Source organism: Ipomoea nil, unplaced genomic scaffold, assembly GCF_001879475.1.
Source record: "Ipomoea nil cultivar Tokyo-kokei standard unplaced genomic scaffold, Asagao_1.1 scaffold0276, whole genome shotgun sequence".
NCBI classification, from domain to species: domain Eukaryota; kingdom Viridiplantae; phylum Streptophyta; class Magnoliopsida; order Solanales; family Convolvulaceae; genus Ipomoea; species Ipomoea nil.
The window spans coordinates 173,446-189,634 of NW_017616704.1; the positions used below are offsets into that span (position 1 = coordinate 173,446).

General features: G+C 37.2%; 2 protein-coding genes across 2 annotated transcripts; both read left to right on the top strand.

Moving 5' to 3' along the window:
* The first annotated feature begins 4,862 nt into the window (after positions 1-4,862).
* LOC109156738 (putative late blight resistance protein homolog R1B-14) lies at positions 4,863-8,510 on the top strand. The gene is made up of 3 exons (XM_019304575.1): positions 4,863-5,291; positions 5,875-8,100; positions 8,241-8,510. The coding sequence occupies exons 1-2, from the start codon at positions 4,884-4,886 to the stop codon at positions 8,089-8,091; spliced, it is 2,625 nt and encodes an 874-aa protein (XP_019160120.1). The 5' UTR covers positions 4,863-4,883; the 3' UTR covers positions 8,092-8,100; positions 8,241-8,510.
* A 1,917-nt stretch (positions 8,511-10,427) lies between these two features.
* On the top strand, positions 10,428-11,531 carry LOC109155002. The gene is made up of 2 exons (XM_019302744.1): positions 10,428-11,428; positions 11,519-11,531. Exons 1-2 carry the CDS (start codon positions 10,428-10,430, stop codon positions 11,529-11,531), a joined length of 1,014 nt encoding a protein of 337 aa, XP_019158289.1.
* The last annotated feature ends 4,658 nt before the right edge of the window (positions 11,532-16,189 follow it).

Consider the following 16,189-nt stretch of genomic DNA (forward strand, 5'->3'; position numbering starts at 1 on the left):
TTGGTTGACACCCGTGCAAGTGTGAGGGATAGTCTTTGCGAGTTAATTCCTGAACCTGGGCATGTAAGACACATGGTAATAGCGTTATATTCTCAGCCTGTGTATGCTACTGTGTTCCCATGTGCAAGTTAGGACTTTATATGCATGTTATGTTGTTCCCATGCATGCAAAATATTTCAGCTTGTGCATGTTATATTCGTAGCCTGTGCATGATACGCTTAGCAACTGTGTTTGTGAGTATGTGCATATGACGTCTAAGCATTTAGTACCGACTGACTAAATAATTGGTACAGATTATTTATGCAATCTAAAGTTGATAAACTTAAAGCAACAACATGCATGCTAGGTTTTTTCCATGCGGCGTGTGTGTGCATTTCGCGTGCAGATCTAACAATGCTTGATTTATTTTGAAAGTAGTATGTGCACGAGTTTGAGTGACCATGTGCATTTAGATGGCTCGTGCAACAAGGACTAAAAATGCGATATAAAACATGTAACGAAAAAACTATTTGAATTCATATAATAAAGGTAATGGAACATTAGTTTTGATAAGGAAATGACGTAGTTGACATATTTAATCATCCCACAAATACCATAATTAGTAGTGTACAAGCCCATAAAATATGCTAATCAATTATTACAACCTAATAAAGACACCACCAAAAAGACATCAACACCCCCACATGCACACTAAACACACGCACGTGGAACCTTATTCAGCCTAATCTCATCCATCCAAAAAAACAAATAGACGTACCAGATCAAGCCTCACCACCTTGCCTGACAAAGGTAACCTCACCAGATCCTATATATATATATATATATATATATATATATATATATATATATATATATATATATATATATATATATATATATATAGTTAGGATCATATGAGAACATGTGCTTAGGTGAGAATGTAAGAAAACATCATGTGCATCCATCTAATATTTTTTAATGGTCTAGATTAGATTAAGTGTGTGCGAACGCGTATTAAATATGTGCAAAGACACTAAATCGCGTTTGCACACATTTAACGTGCGTTGCACACACTTAATCTAATCTAAACCATTAAAAAATATTAGATGGATACACATGATGTGTTCTCACGTTCTCACCTAAACACATGTTCTCACTGGAACTCTACCATATATATATATATATATATATATATATATATATATATATATATATATATATATATATATGATTATTTTCAAATACAAACCCCCCTTAAAATACAAACCTCCCTTAAAATACAAACTGTGTGCATGTAAGTATGTTAATATGTGCACGAGCTAATCCCAGATATTGTTGGCAGTGTGCCTAGTGTGCATGTAAGTATGTTAATGTATGCACGAGCTTTGATGGATGGTTGTGATTTTTCCTCCTACGCGTTGTGTGCATGTAAGTATGTTAATATATGCACGAGCTAATCCCAGAAATTGTTGGCAGTGCGTCCTGTGTGCATGTAAGTATGTTAATGTGTGCACGAGCTCAAGTTTGTATTTTAAGGGGGTTTGTATTTGAATGCAACCCTATATATATATATATATATATATATATATATATATATATATATATATATATATATATATATATATATTCATTTTGGATCTTTGTATAACTAATGTAGTATACTACAATATAATAGAGTCAGTAACTTGAAAAAAAATGTAGTATTTTAGTCTATAAAAAAATTATTAATGACAAGAAGGGCTTGAAAGGTTAGGAGGTGTCTTTAAGCATCTCAGTTACCTTCAGAACCAAATAATTCGGGGTTTCAAGGTCACTAAGGAGCAAATTATATCGTGCATCATTGTGCGCCCAGGTCAAAACGACGTCATTTTTCGTTTCTTCCGTTAACTTCTAAAAAATATATATTTCTTGTTTTAGTTGTACAGAATTGTATATAGTAGAATACACACAAAGACATTATGGTCAAGTTGCATGAAGTGATAGTAAAATACGTACAAAAATATTGTGGTCAAGTGATATGAAGTGATTCTCCTAAATGTAAGGTCATGGGTTCAAGCCTCAGTATTAACAGGATTGGATGGATAAAAAATTGTCAAACAATCTTTTGAGAAAGTTAAGTATTTTTATTTTCTAAAAATATTTACACATACATATATTTATGTGATAATCATTTACTCGGTGCTACCGTCATATTTTCATCGAAACTGTTTTTATAATTTTGCCTAAATAATGAGGTGGATGTTAGGGCTCACAAAAAATTAAGGAAAAATTTCTTGCTATTGGGTTGCTTTAAGGTCATCCCAATAAAAGTTTTTGGTGTGATTTTAGAGAAAACAAGACCTATGTGGGGGAGAGAGAAAAAAATCTCCCTGTAAAACATTGTATGGTATATATATATATATATATATATATATATATATATATATATATATATATATATATTGAAAGGTTCCCGTGCGGTTGATTAATGTGCGTGAGATTTGTACTTAATGTGCATGAGATTTGTACTCAATGTGCGTGAGTGTTGTGCTTAATGTGCCTGAGATTTGTACATAATGTGCGTGAATGTGTAAAATGCTGCAGAAAATATGAATGTCAGCTTCTTCCCCATCCCCAGTAGCCATTGCCCCCTCCCTGATGATGATGATGCCGAGGCGGCTATGGTGGTTAAGAATTATGGGAATAATACAACAGAAATCCACACTTAGTTGGTGTGCAAATTTTGCTGTGCGTGCGTCATCTATATAAACATTCAACTGCACTAAAGGTAGATGATAATCTAGAATGCATGGCCAAATTGAAGGAAGAAGTAACAAGAAGCTTGGGCGTTAATGTGCGTGAGTTTTCTGTTCTGCTTCCTTCTGAGCTCGTAATTCTGAACTACTCACGCACATTAAGCACAAATCTCATGCACATTAAACACAATACTCAGGCACATTAAGTACAAAACTCACGCATATTAACATTACGCACATTAAGTATAAATCTCAGGCACATTAAGCACAACACTCACGCACATTAAGTATAAACCTCACGCACATTAATCCACCGCACAACCGCACGGGAAGTCACAAATGCATCTGATCCATTCTCTCTCTCTCTCTCTCTCTCTCTCTATATATATATATATATATATATATATATATATATATATATATATATATATATATATATATATAATTAAGTTCCAGTGCGGGTGCATGTTTCTTGTGCGGTGAGTAATGCGCGTGAGTTTTGTACATAAGGTGCGTGAGTGTGTACTTAATGTGAGTAGTTGTTGAAACTTAAGGTGCATGAGTTTTGTGCTTAAGGTGCGTGAGTTTTGTACTTAAGTGTGTGGGTCTTGTGCTTAAGGTGCGTGAGTCTTGTGCTTAAGGTGCGCGTGAGTTTGTGCTTAATGTGAGTAGTTGTTGAAACTTAAGATGCGTGTGCTTTTGTGCTTAAGGTGCCTCAGTTTTGTGCTTAAGGTGTGTGAGTTTGTGTTATGAAGGTATTTTGTTTGTGTGCTTAATGCACGTGCGTTGTGTACTTAAAGTGCATTAGTTTAATGCTTAATGTGAGTCCAACCGCACAACCGCACGGGAAACCCCCTCATGCACCTGATCCCTTCCCTATGTATATAAATTATTAGTTAGTATATATTAAAATAAATTAGGTTAAATGTTGTATAGAAATCCTAAACTTCTAATTATACCGTATTGTTCTTTTAAAAGTTGAGAATTAGGAATTTTTTTTTGTCTTTTAATTCTATTTATTAGGATTCCTATGTATAATGAAATTGTAAGTTTATTAGTTTTATTATATGAAAATTTGTTTTGTTTTAATTTATTTTATGTATTGAGAAGGATATGCGAATATTAATCTTTGATTCAATTAAGATGATTTTGCATCAAGTTAAACACGTAGAAATTTTTTGTCATGATTGTTTTTGTGTTTAAAAAATTATTAAAAATTTTCTAATCTTATTTCATGTTATTTAGTATTATCAATTTTTTTAGTATTATTAAATTTAAATTTTAGTTTTTCATATAGGGGTTCTTTTTAAAATTTCGCCCCGGGCCTATAAAATATTTAGACCGACCCTGCCTAAAAACCTACAATTATTGGCAATCGTTATATCTTACACCACGGCGCATATAGCACTGTGCGCCGCGCGCCTCTCAAAACGACGTCGTTTTGGGGTAGTGTTGGGAGGCGCGGTAGGAAGTTGCTGAGATTATGTGTATTTGTTCACAACGTTATGTGTATTTGTTCACAACGTTATGTGTATTGGTTCATACAGTTATGTGTATTTTTTATACAATTATGTACATTCTTTTTATACAATTATGTACATCCGAATCATGAAATTTATGTGTATTATGTTAAGAGTTGATGTGTATTATGTTAAAAATTTATGTTTATTATGTATTATGTTAGATTATGTGTATTATCTTTTAAAAAGAGTATGTATATTTTGTTATATAATTATGTACATTCATGTATAACATTATGTGTATTCTAGTATAACATTATGTGCATTCTTGAACATGGGGTTTTTTTTTTTAAGAAAAAACTACTGCCATTCACTGGTGCGGGAAATTTCAAAAAAAAAAATAATTAAAACGACGTCGTTTTGCATCTGGGCGCATAGTGCAACGCGTGCCGTGGTGTAGGATATAAATTGCCAATTATTGGGGATGCACTAATAAAATAGGAATAAATGATATACCAATTTGTCATTTTAATGCTTAATCATTACGATTGGTCTCTGCTAAAAACAAAAAAATAAAAATAAAAATAAAGAAAGACTTTGCTTTAGTGGCCCACGACGACTTGACTCGTTGACATCATAGTTCATAAAAGAACAGACAGGAGAGAATGAGAGATGGAGAAGCTGACGAAACAGAGGAAGATTAGAGAAAATGGAGGCAGTAGTGAACTTGCTGGTGGAGAACTTGACGGAGTTACTGTACAAGAACTTCCAGCTAATCTCCGACATAAAAGACGACGTCAAAAAGCTCCTCCGCTACGTCAACGGCTTCAAGTCATTCCTGAAAGAGTACCGGAAAATCCGGACCAAAAACGACATCGTTAAGCAGCTGATGAAGGACATCATGGACGTCGTGTACCGGTCGGAAAACCTCATCGACCAATACGTGGTGGACGCCAAGGTCCACGGTCTCCTCGATATCCCCACCAAGAAGAACATTGCGACAAAGATCAAAGATATTCTCCAGGAAATCAAGGTAATTCAGGAGAAGACGGAGTATCAGAAAGTCATTGAAAATATAGTCTTGCCCCGAGACCATACATTCTCCCTGCCGCAGAAGGTAAACTATTTTTGTTATAATTTCAATTAAGTGCCTTTATATACCTCATGAATTTAATTGGAGTTTATTAGTGGTTTTCTCGATTTAGCAACAACTTTTTGGACTTAATTAGATTCTTGATTTTGGTAGTTTACTCAATTGAATCATATGTTAAATATAACTTAGTAATTTTACCTCTATTAATATCTAATTTAGTTATTGATTACACTAGTTTTATCCAAGTTAGTCTTTGATAATAGTAGTTTTATCTAATTTAGTAAATTTTCTCTATTTAATCCTTAATTCTAACAGCTGATGACCCAATTGGGTAAAACTGTAGAAGTTGACCTAATTAATCACAAAAGTTCATTTAGGAATAAATCAAGAAAAACCACTACAGTGTGTATTAACTCAATTTAATTCATATAGGAGTATGATTCTGGTAGGTTTATTCTTAGGCTAAATTAGGTCATTGAAATGAGAAATTATGCATTTTCGCTAATATTTATGGATGAGAAATGAGGCCATGTTTTACCTTGTTTCCTTTCCTTACTGAAGTGATCAATGCAAATGCTAACTCAGATGATTTATTGACCTTAAAAAGGTACCCAGAGTGGAAGAAGAGTATGTGGTGGGATTTAATGAAGAAGCAAAAAGGATTATCAATCGCCTTAGGGAAGGCCCAAATTATGGGGTTATTTCAGTGTTTGGTATGCCGGGTTTGGGCAAAACCACACTGGCCAACAAGGTATTCAAATCTGAAGAAATTGAATATCATTTCATGTATCGTGTCTGGATTTATGTTTCTCAGTCCTATAAGAAAAGGGATCTTTATCTACAAATTCTGAAGAAACTACAACAGCCCTATGATTATGATACCAATGTGAGTGAAGAAGAATTAGCTAGCAAGATTAAACAAGTTCTGGGGCCTGTCAAGTATTTCTTTGTACTAGATGATGTTTGGTGTGAAGATGCATTCAATGATATCCAGGATGCTTTTCCAAAGAGCAAAGGTAGCAGAGTCTTAGTCACCACTCGGGAGGAGAAAGTGGCGACGATTGTGAATTCCCTGGGAGAGCCTCACCGGTTGAAGTTTCTAGAGCATAAAGAAAGCTGGGAGCTACTCGAGAAGAAGGTTTTTCGTGAGGAAAGATGCCCCGATGACTTGAAAGAGTATGGTGAAGAGATAGCGAGGAAATGCGATGGACTACCACTAGCAGTAGTGATAATCGCTGGTATTCTGTTAGGCAAATCAAAAACTCGGTTAGAATGGCGCAATGTGGCTAACAGTTTCAGCGATTTCCTTAGAATAAATCTAGACAGCTATGAGACGTTAATACAGTTGAGCTATGACCATTTGCCTGATGACTTGAAGTGTTGCTTCCTCTATTTGGGAGCCTTTCCCAATGGCAATCATATCCCCGCTGCAAAACTGATGCAGCTATGGATTGCGGAGGGGTTCATTGAGGAAGAAGGAGTATTAACCATGGAAGTCATAGCGTGTGAAAAGTTGTGTAGTTTGGTTAGTAGGAATCTAGTAATGACAACACAGAGAAAGTCGAATGGTCAAATTAAAACTTGTCGCGTTCATGACATGTTGCTCCAGTTCTGCAAGAAGGAAGCTAAGGGCGAAGGCCTATTCAACGAAATCAATGAAATTAATGTCAGGAATCAACAGGATGTTTGTCGCCGACTAAGTGTTCACTGCCCTTTTAAGGAGTTCATTTCTTCAAAGCGAGATCCAGAACATGTCCGGTCCTTATTATGTTTTGCCTCGAATAGAGTTGAGATGCCTCCAGAAATCATTCAAGCACTCCGCAAGGCCTTTCCATTGCTAAGGGTGTTGCACTTTGCACCAGATGAATCTGTCATTTTCACGCGTTGCCATAGAGACTTTTCTCGGTTATTTCATCTTAGGTACATTGCTATCTCAACTACACTCAAAGTCCTCCCTACCGAGATTGGGAACTTGCAAAATTTGCAGACTCTTATAGTTAGGACAACAGAGAATACTCTTAAAATTAAAGGCGACATATGGAGCATGTCAAGGTTAAGGCATTTTCAAACCAACTCTTCTGCCGAACTTCCTTCACCTTCTTCTCCCAAGACTAAGGATGATCCCTTTCCAAATCAAAACTTGCAAACCCTTTCCAAGGTTTCGCCTTTAAGCTGCACGGCTGCTGCACTTGCCAAGGCCCCCAATCTCAAGAAATTGGGCGTTCGGGGGACTTTGGCTAAACTATTGGAGACAGACAAAAAAAGTGGATCTAGTTTGTTCAAAAACCTCAGAGAGTTTAAGTTGTTGGAAAATCTAAAGCTGTTGAATGACGGGGAGGAACTACAACACCTTCCTCAGAAGTATGAATTTCCAGTGAACCTAACAAAGCTGACCCTGTCAAAGACCTCTCTCCATTGGAGCGAATTGGCGGTATTGGGAACACTTGAAAAACTTGAAATCCTCAAGTTGCTTGAGCATGCTGCTGTAGGAGAGTGTTGGGAGCCAATCATTGGCGGGTTTCTTTGTCTTCAGGTCCTGCATATTGAGAGGACTGACTTAAGATACTGGAAAGCTTCAAATAAACACTTCCCAGGACTCAAGAGCCTTGTTCTTAGGCACTGTGAGAAGCTCGAGGAGATCCCACATGTCCTGGCTGATATACGCAATCTTCAAGAGATAGACTTGAACCACACCAAGAAGGCAATCAAGTCTGCACAGAACATACTCAAGCGGAAACAGCAGAAACAGGACCCAACTGAAAAATGCACCCGCAGATTCAAGCTCACTATCTACCCTCCACTGGATCCTTCTCAACAAAGCTAGCTTTGCCAGGTTAGTCTAAGTATATTGCTTCTCCTTTTATTACTTAATCATGTTTATATTGCATTATTTTTTCCAACTGGAGCATGGCAGCTGGGAAATCTGTTGTTACTAATTGCCTTCTGTTCTGTAATTTCAATTTACTGCAACAGGTATATTTAATGCAGCAGTGCTAGAACTCATCAGCCCACTTTGAATTCTTGAAGTTAATTGTTACAATCAGAGCATTTAAGGGATCTTTCTTTAGTTTTCTTGGGTGATAGTGTGATACTTAGAGAGTTATGATGTTTGGGTGTTGTTGATTTCTTCTTGGTTCAAATAGTTCCATGCGTTTGAGTGTGTGGGAAGCTTCATAGGCTGCCTCAGATTGTGTTTTGAAACTTTCACTTTTCATATAATGTGACATGCCTTTGATTTCTTCTTATTTTTCTTGTGGATTAATTTTCTTTAAACTTTCAAAATTTGTGTGCGCAAATATCCTGTCATTCATTTCATGTCATTTGTAGAGCATCAACCTAGAGTAGAAAACCTAAAAACTGCCCGCACAAGCTTAGTTAATGGTTCAGTAGACAGTATTTGGGAGAAGACCAATGTTTAAATTTCGGCGGTCATAATGTAGGGATTATGTCCAAAGTAGATAGATCCCTTATGCTAGGGATTATGTCCAAAGTAGATAGATCCCTTATGCGCACCGATATTTGACACTGTCATGCTATTTAAACGTGGGACAACCACAATCAAGTTTGTCAGGCTAGTTCTAAATTTGACAGCGACCTACCTAGGTTCATAAGGATTATAAGACGGAATTTATCTCGTTTATAATTTATCAAATTAAATATCTCACTTACAAGAATCTAAAACTTGATCCAGCTTAAGAGTTAATTTTTCAACCGAATGTTTATTCTTGATTTATAAGCGTAAATTGGCCCTTTTGGAGATAAATCAATAGAGAAATGGTAGAGGACCCAAGTAACAATCAGTGCTGTTGGAATGAAGGAAAATTGCATGCATTCATTGGAAGAATGCCATGAAAATTGACCTTTTAATAATTTTAACATCGTTCAGTAGTAGTATAGGATAAATATAAATTTTATTAATTGTATTTTAGATGTTAAAATTTTCAATTTTATATATTGAAAATTTTAACTTTGTAGATATTAGAGATTTTATTCAATTTTTATTCCATATTTTAAAAATTTTATTTGTTCGTTTGATATAATATTTTAATTTATATCACTACATGTGTCTTTTATGATGTTTATTTCCTGTCCATTTAATGTAAATATTTGTATTAAATAAATTTTAGTTTTGTGAAGAAAATTGACTATCTGTATTTCCAATAAATAATAATGGTTATTGGTAAAAAAAAATATGACTATTTAGAGAAGTGTTGTCACTATTTTAAAATTATTTAATGAGAAAGATAGTTTCAAAGTCACTTCTAGAAAATAGTCCCTAAATTACACGAGAGAAGTAAAATGTAAAAAAACGAACTTATAAGTTGTAAAAATCACATGACTCCGTCGTTCTATCGGATGATAGTCTGTTGTTCTTTAAGGTCAATGTGGAGGAAGCAAATGAAATTAAAAGGTGCCTATCTGTGTACGAGGATCTGTCTGGGCAGGCGGTTAACTATCATAAGTCAAGCATATGCTATAGTAGAAATACAAGTAATGTTGACAGGGAAAATGTGGCTGAGATTTTGGGAGTGACGCAGGCTCCGAATTTTGGCAAGTATTTGGGACTCTCCTCTTTTGTTGGAAGAAACAAGAAAGCAGTTTTTGCGTATGTTGAGGATAAAATCCGACAAAGGATTGGTTCATGGAATAAAAAACTGTTGTCGCAGGCGGGTAAGGAGATTCTATTGAAAACTGTGGCACAATCTATGCCTACGTTTTCAATGAGTGTTTTCTTGCTACCTATATTAGTGTGTACGGCAGTAGAAAGGACTATGAATCCGTATTGGTGGGACTCGGGAACTGACAGACGAATACATTGGAGGGCATGGGACAAGTTATGTATCCCCAAGAAGTATGGAGGTTTGAGATTTAAAGATCTGGGTGCGTTTAATTTAGCAATGCTGGAAAACAGGCATGGCGAATGTTGACTAAACCTGAATCTCTAGTGGCACGTGTGTATAAGGCCTGTTATTTCCCGAAGGGATCTTTCTTTGATGCACAAGTGGGAAATAATCCCAGCTTCTGCTGGCGGAGCATCATGGCAGCAAAGAGTATAGCTTGTGGTGGGGTAAGGCGTAGAATTGGTAACGGGGAGTCTACACTCATATATGGACCCACCCCTGGTTACAGGATGATCATGACCCAATGATACAAACAGAAATGCCAGTACAGTTGCAGGGAGCCAGAGTGGCAGGATTAATTGATCAACAAACTGGTAGTTGGGATCCCTCAATTTTAACAGATTTATTTCAGCCTAGTGAAGTGGCGAATATTATGAAGATACCCATCTCCCCGGATTATGATGATACCTGGTACTGGCATGGAGACCCAAGAGGTGTGTATTATGTTAAAAGTGGATACAGGCTAATAGTCGGGAACTATCAAGAAAATAATGGGACATTTACAAAATGGCTACCCTTATGGAAGCTCAAAATCCCACCAAAATGGAGAATATTTCTTTGGAGAGCTATTTGTGATATATTGCCTACCATTACAAATTTGCTTATAAAGAGGGTGGATGTGGAACCGCGATGTGCCATGTGTGGAATATTTCAGGAAGACACAATGCATGCCTTAGTGTTGTGTGAACTTGCAAAAAACATTTGGGACAAATCCAACCTTACAATCCCCAATATAGTCACAAATGTTTTTCATGTTTGGTTTGGTGAACTTCTAAATGTTCTAGACTCTGATCGGATGTTATGTGCAGCAGCAATTCTTTACAATATTTGGAGAGCAAGGAACAGGGCGGTTTGGGAGGTGACATTACCGCGCCCGGAGACTGTGCTCAAAGCCGCCGCTGCCGCCAAGCTAGCGTGGACACGGGCACACCCACTGCTCACGGCCCGAGCTGCTCCGCTGCCAACCGAGCCGGCTTTGCTGCAGGAGGAGGCCGAGCTGCATGGCACCGAGACGCACGCTACCGAACCGCCACATGGACCACCGAGGAGAGTTTGTCGAGTGGATGGGGGTTTTATGCAAGAAACAGGCCAAGCTGCGGTTGGGGCAGTCTTACTCGACACGGATGGGGGTTATGTCTCGGCGTACACCGCACCACTCCGGAATTGCTCCTCACCACTTATGGCTGAGGCGCTGGCATGTAAAGAAGCTCTATTGATGTGGATCTTTGAGGGTGAACTCGAGAGTCGATTCACCAAAGAGTCCTTTGATTGCCCGATCTTTTCCTCACCTAAATAGCAGGAACAACAATTACGGTTTATGGGTGTTGGAGATGGAATTGGTTGATGTAGGGGCTGGATTTGAGATTATTTTTGTGTTTTTGTATAAGGATATTTCCGCCACACCTTGGTCTTAGGTGATAAGGAATGGATGGCACCACAAGATTGGTATTATCTTGATAAGCCTACAAGAACATCTCCCAAATCACATGAGAGAAAACAAAATGCCTTAGCATTTCTTTCATTCAACTTCATTCATCTATATCTAAAATTCTGATTGTGTTTAGCCTTTATATAGGCTAATACATAACTTTCAAAGGGAAAACAAAGAGTTAAGAGTCTCCTAATATTAAATTTAACATAAATGCATTTTAAATAACTTAAATAACTACATGACTTCATTTCAATGATGACTATTTTCAATGAGCCTTCTAGGACCTTCTTCATAATATTTGGACCAACATAATGATCTTTTAAATTGTTGTAGTCATGACCTCATCATTCCCTCACTCTTTGAGATGATTCGTCCTCGAATCACACTTTCCTCGATCAAATGGAAATGTGTAATTATCCGACCAAATGACTTTAATACCTTCACCAAGGAGAGTGAGTGATCTCGCGCTTTGTAGATCATGGCACAACAATACCATTCCTTCCAAATGATTTTCAACCCTAGAATCACATCCATTAACCTGCAAAGAACTTAAATCAAAGGTTTTGGAGTTCTCAAATTCTTCTCCCTCATTCTTTTTCTCACAAAGTTTATAAGACAATTCTTCTTCCTCATCTTCAGTTTTTTTCTCAATCTCTCCTTCTTTTTCACTCAAATATTCCTCATCTTTGTTTTCACATTTTTGTTCACGCATGTTTACATTCTCATTCATTTCTTTTGAGCCCTCCTCATATGACAAGAAAAAAGGTATCGAATTCTCGACCTCTTTTTGCTGCAATTTCTCTTCAATTTGTTTGGCATGGTATAGTAAAGTAAACATGCACTTGCACCAATGAGGAAGCAACCGTGCAATTTCTTTTCTAACACCATACACGAATCTGTTCTTGGTAATAACATCTGGTTCAATCACCCCATCACGGATCATCAAATCTCTTAATTTATTATAGAATTCTTCCACACTAAGTGATCCTTGTTGAAGTGTATTTAACTCAAAAGACTCCATGGATGATGTGAAACAATGAACAATAACTAGAAAACACAAGGGATGGCAACACAAATCTGGACAGATTTTAAGAGTGACTTTGATGAATTTTCTGGAATGTTATGGATGATATTTTGACCCAAATTTTTTATGGTTAGCAAGAAATATGGGTTGTATTCAACCATAAAAATTTTCAGGGCAAAAATATATGTGGAAGTATTTTTTCCAAAATTTTCTTCTAGACAGGGCATGAAGAAAATTTCTGGGCAGAATCTTACGGTTGTGTTGAAGTCAGCGATTTTTCTGTGTTTCTAGGAATATTATTTTTGCACAAAAATTTCATGAAGAAATAGAGTGATAGGTTGGGTACTTCCAGAAAAAATTTCAACACAATTGGATATGTGGAAGTATTTTTTTTTGGAATTTTTCTTTCTGAAGACACATGCTAAAAAATTTTCTGCAGAAACATATGAAACAAGAATTGATTGGTAGAGTGTTAACCTTTTTTGTGTGAGGAATGAACCAAAAGCTCTTATACCAAACTGATGTGGATCTTTGAGGGTGAACTCGAGAGTCGATTCACCAAAGAGTCCTTTGATTGCCCGATCTTTTCCTCACCTAAACAGCAGGAACAACAATTACGGTTTATGGGTGTTGGAGATGGAATTGGTTGATGTAGGGGCTGGATTTGGGATTATTTTTGTGTTTTTGTATAAGGATATTTCCGCCACACCTTGGTCTTAGGTGATAAGGAATGGATGGCACCACAAGATTGGTATTATCTTGATAAGCCTACAAGAGCATCTCCCAAATCACATGAGAGAAAACAAAATGCCTTAGCATTTCTTTCATTCAACTTCATTCATCTATATCTAAAATTCTGATTGTGTTTAGCCTTTATATAGGCTAATACATAACTTTCAAAGGGAAAACAAAGAGTTAAGAGTCTCCTAATATTAAATTTAACATAAATGCATTTTAAATAACTTAAATAACTACATGACTTCATTTCAATGATGACTATTTTCAATGAGCCTTCTAGGACCTTCTTCTTCATAATATTTGGACCAACATAATGATCTTTTAAATTGTTGTAGTCATGACCTCATCATCTATCATGATTGAAGGATCGGGGAGAACAGAATGTTGAGATATATACAGATTGCTTGACACTACATCGCTATCTTACTACACCAACCGTTGTGTTGCGCACGTATCTAGGCTATGCCATTGACAGCTGCAGACGTATTGCATCTTTGTTTCAGTTTTGTTCGTTTCACTTTATTCCTAGATTAGACAATTATTTAGCTCATGCTTTAGCTACTTCGGCTTATCAGCAGTCTGCTACTATGTATTGGGATTTACTCCCACCTGACATTATTTCGGCCTATTTTTAATGAAGCACCATATAATTTTCCAAAAAAAAAAGAGATTTTATTCAATTTTTATTCCATATTTTAAAAATTTTATTTGTTCGTTTGATATAATATTCTAATTTATATCACTAGATGTGTCTTTTTATGATGTTTATTTCCTGTCCATTTAATGTAAATATTTGTATTAAATAAATTTTAGTTTTGTGAAGAAAATTGACTATCTGTATTTCCAATAAATAATAATGGTTATTGGTAAAAAAAAATATGACTATTTAGAGAAGTGTTGTCACTATTTTAAAATTATTTAATGAGAAAGATAGTTTCAAAGCCACTTCTAGAAAATAGTCCCTAAATTACACGAGAGAAGTAAAATGTCAAAAAAACGAACTTATAAGTTGTAAAAATCACATGATTCCGTCGTTCTATCGACTACTACGTACAGAAATCTTCTTCCCCCAACACTTAGCTAACCAACTACAAGACCCAAATCTGAGGGCTTGGCCTTCTAAAGATCACCGCATGGTCCCCGCTGCAGGCACTTGAGGCCGACCACCAAGGATATGTGAGAATTTGAAGTTTAGTGTTTATTCAATGTTTACACATCGCTTTAAATAGCGTACAAGGCCACAAAAGGAGGAGCAGATACACTTGTTCCCCAAGACTAGGCAAAAAAAAAATCTAACAAATACAAATAAAATAAAATAAACACTAATAAGACTAATTCTTAACACGCCCCTGCAAGATTGAGGTGCAATCAGTGAGCCCAAGCTTGGACTGAAACACGTCAAACAATTGATAACTAAGAGGTTTAGTCAAGAGGTCCGCAATCTGCTCAACCGAACGAACATAACCAACACGCAAAGCGCCAGAAGTAATATGCTCACGGACGAAGAAGTAGCCAAGTGCTAGGTGCTTCATACGCGAGTGAAAGACCGGGTTTTTGTAGACATACGAAGCACTCAAGTTGTCGGTGACAAGCAGCGGTGTAGAACGAAGACGAATCCCAAGCTCACGTAACAGACTCTGAACCCACATAACTTCAGCAGCAGAATTAACAAGCGCACGAAACTCGGATTCAGTGGAGGATCGGAAAACTGATGGTTGTTTCACAGACTTCCAGGAGATAATGTTAGGGCCAAAGAACACACCATGGAAAACTTTCTATCGTATCTGTGTTTCCATCCAGGTTACTAGGCTTTTAAAGAGGAGGATGAAGCTCATCAGACGCAACAAGTCCTGGGGTTGGGTTTATTTTAAGTACGAGCGCCTGCATATGTTCTATTTTTTCTACAGGATGCTCGGCCACTCGGACAAATTTTTCGACGAGTTGCCGCCCGAACTATATTCCTTTTGTTCTTGGTTGCACGCCGGATAAGCTAGGGGACTAAGACCTATTGGCGAAAGCTGGTTAGTACCGTCAATAGGTCCAGTGCGGGGAAGCAATGCCGCTGGGCAGTCTGGCAATGTGGATGGGGTGGGGGATGGTGGAACGACTAGGCAAAATGGCGGTGAGGATGGTGGGGCATTACTTAGGCAGCGTGCGTCTGGTTCGGACGTGGGGGTGGTGGCTTTGTCGAAGCGTCGTAGGGGTAATGGGGGAAGCGATGGCAGATAGCTTAAAAACCTTGCAACAGGAGGGTTTTGGTTCCCAGGCTCACCCTTCCCAATGAGTACCCTTAGTTGGAACTGTCATGGCTTGGGCAATCCACGCACAGTTCGCGAAGTGTTGGACATGGGTGTCCAATAAGAAGCTTGATTTCATTTTCTTAATGGAAACCAAGGTGTGGCGGGGGAATTCTAAGCGCCTACTTGTCAAGCTTGGTTTTGAAGGATTATTTTACATGGATAGTATTGGTTTGAGTGGTGGTTTGGCACTGTTGTGGAGATGGAATAATATAGCAAGACTTATTAGCTATTCGAAAAATCATGTTGACATAGAAGTAACTATTACGGGTCTCTCGCCATGGAGGATGACATGTTTTTATGGGTATCTGGAACGCAGTAAGAGGAAGGAATCGTGGGACTTATTACGGTCCCTTACCTCTCGGTCACCCCTTCTTGGGTGGTGCAAGGGGAATTTAATGAACTTCTATACCAGTCTGAGAAATGGGGTCAGATACCGCATCTTGATAACCTTATTTGCTACTTTGGGGAGGAGTTGGATGATTATGGACTGCTTCAGTTACCTATGGAGGGCTACTCTTACACTTAGG